General features: G+C 34.7%; 1 protein-coding gene across 1 annotated transcript; it reads left to right on the forward strand.

The window, feature by feature from the left end:
• Positions 1–5: 5 nt before the first annotated feature.
• LOC118756510 (differentially expressed in FDCP 8 homolog) lies at positions 6–2089 on the forward strand (the record flags this gene model as incomplete). The annotated part of the gene is made up of 3 exons (XM_036491270.1): positions 6–252; positions 475–519; positions 846–2089. Coding segments are annotated over 3 exons (1020 nt in total), but the record flags the coding sequence as incomplete, so codon positions are not given.
• Between the last annotated feature and the right edge of the window lie 621 nt (positions 2090–2710).

Here is a 2710-nt window from a genome sequence, read left to right on the forward strand (position 1 = left end):
GTGGTGGACACATTGGTACCCGTCAATATTGTGACCATTGCAGTGGTATCATATGGCGTATGATTCAAGCTTGTTATATCTGTAGCGATTGCAATTTTCTGGCCCATCAAAAGTGTGTGGACAGTGTGGTGCGTATATGTGCACATGTCGTAGCATCGGAACGCCGGTATCCCATCGATGAAATCTGTCCTGAAATCGGTTTGGCAGCGCAACGATACAAGTGTGCTGAGTGTGGAATTCTGCTAAATTTCAGTAAGTTTAAACTTATAATACATATTCATACATATTTTTATACATATGTACATACCATGATACATATCATTATAAGAACTTGTATCATGCATACATACTACATACTTAAGTATATAAGAATGTAAGATCGGAAAACAATTTTAGAACGAATTAAGTAGGAATCTTTTTGTATATTTCTAGTTTATATGTATTTCTTTAATTTATGTTTTTATTTTCATTTAGCACTACCCAAGTCGGTTAGCTGTTTTGGCTCAAATAAAAAACAGGGTAAAGATTTTGTTATAAGTTGTAACAAATTAAGTCCATTTACATTTCGTTGCATTGGTAGTACGGTTTATGAGTATTAGTTTCATTTATATTATTATTTTTCTAATATTTTACACAATAAAAATGTCAAAATAGTTATAGTTTCCCCAGCACCATGCCAATTAATATCTACTAATTTTAATTACTTAATTTCGCATAGGTTTATGGTTTCTTTTAAATCAGATGCTGTCATAAAAAATTACTGATTCCTATTATTGCATTTTACAACTCATTGCGATTTTTTATAATGAAATTTGTAATTGTTACGTTCTCTGATATGTTTGTAGAAAATTCCTGGATTGAACCGCGTTTGTGCGACTATAGTGGCCTATACTATTGCCCAAATTGCCATTGGAACGATAGTAGCATTATTCCTGCTCGAGTAGTTCATAATTGGGATTTTATGCAACACAAAGTATCTCGTGCCTCGCTGCAAGAAATTTCTCTATTCCACTATAAACCGGTTATTAAGCTAGAGGAAGCTAATCCAAAGCTGTTTGTATTCTTGGAAAAGATGGGTACCGTGAAAAAGTTGCGACAAAATTTATTCTATATGAGGAAATATTTATTAAAATGTCGTACAGCAGCTGAGGAAAAACTTATAGATAAGCAAATAATCGCTAACCTTACCAACGATACTGCAGGTGGGAACGATTCTCGACGTCACCTCATTCAATCCACCGAATTCTATTCAATAAGTGACTTGGAGCTTATTGAAAAAGGCATTCTAATCGATTGTATACAAAAATTGTTTAACGCATTCGATCGGCATATACGGAATTGTCAGATATGTCGAGCCAAAGCATATATTTGCGAAATATGCGGGAATAATGAAGTAATATTTCCTTTTGATGATGGCTGCATTATGTGTGATAAATGTAATTCAATTTACCATCGTGTCTGCATGACCCGGAAAAATATGGTTTGTCCGAAATGCGTGAGAATGCAAGAAAGAAAAATTCAGTTGGAGAGTAAAAACGGTGATGATACAAGTGATGCTGACGAAACAGAATAGTTTATTATGTCTATTAATCAAGAATTTAAAAAGATGCTGATACATACATACATACATAAATATATTTTTCTACATTTAACTGTTTTTGTATATACTATGATGTGAATTACATATATCAAGTGTATTACCGTCTATGTTTTTGCAAAACCGCCCATCGCCCAATTGCAAAACCACCTATCTTACGGCACTCAAATTTTACAGGAGAGCGAAAAAACGGTTTATTCTTTGAAGATATTGCCTTGCTAGGCGGTATTTTCTCTAGCTATTATTTTTACAAATCTGTTGTTTTAATAACGATTTAACGATTTTTATGCCTGGAGTTCAGGGTTACCAAATCTCATTTTTGCCACAACGGCGATTTAGGCAGTTTTGCAACTGGTCGATGGGCGGTTTTGCAAAAACATCGACGATATATGTATGTACATATGTATGTGCAATACGCATGTACATACTGTATGAATACTTTTATGTTGCTTTAATTTTTATAATAAAACCATATAAACTAATAGTATTATATTGAGTAGTATTTAATTTATTTATTGGAAGAGAAAAGAAGAAAGAACTAAGTATAGCATCATGGATTCGCCAACAGTTAGCGAGTATCGAAATGAACGAACTCAATGAGCTACAACCAAACTCGCTATTGCTGTTGTTGTTGTAACAGCATACAAATTCCCCATAGAGTTTTTGGGGTGGGTTGCTGGAGTGAGAGTCCTTGGCCAGATGTAAATCTGGGTCGTTCCGGTAATGTCAAGAACGTTCCCACAAAAGAGCCAAGCGAGAACAAAAGTATTGAGAGCAGTTTGAACGGGAACAAGTTGAATACGTTTCCGTAAAGAACAAAATGCGAATGAGAACGAAACTTTCAGAAACATTTCCAATGAGAAAAGTAGTTCAAACCAGAAGAAAAGCCTGGGAACCGTTCTGCTAGAGAACAAAAGTTACGGAAAATTTACGCTAAAACTGAGAGGGGCGCCTGCGTCGTGGGATGAAAAATCGTTTCAGTGAGTACCACGATTGTTAATTCTAAGCCAGAGGAAAGTTGGATCATTTAAACTTCCAAGTCGTTTATCATGAGGATGAACTATCCATTTATGGAACAATTTTTCATTTTATTTACAAGGAAAGTTCGTGTCT

The sequence above is a fragment of the Rhagoletis pomonella genome, unplaced genomic scaffold (assembly GCF_013731165.1).
Source record: "Rhagoletis pomonella isolate Grant_MI unplaced genomic scaffold, Rhpom_1.0 Rhpom_scaffold_10639, whole genome shotgun sequence".
Taxonomy (NCBI): Eukaryota; Metazoa; Arthropoda; class Insecta; order Diptera; family Tephritidae; genus Rhagoletis; species Rhagoletis pomonella.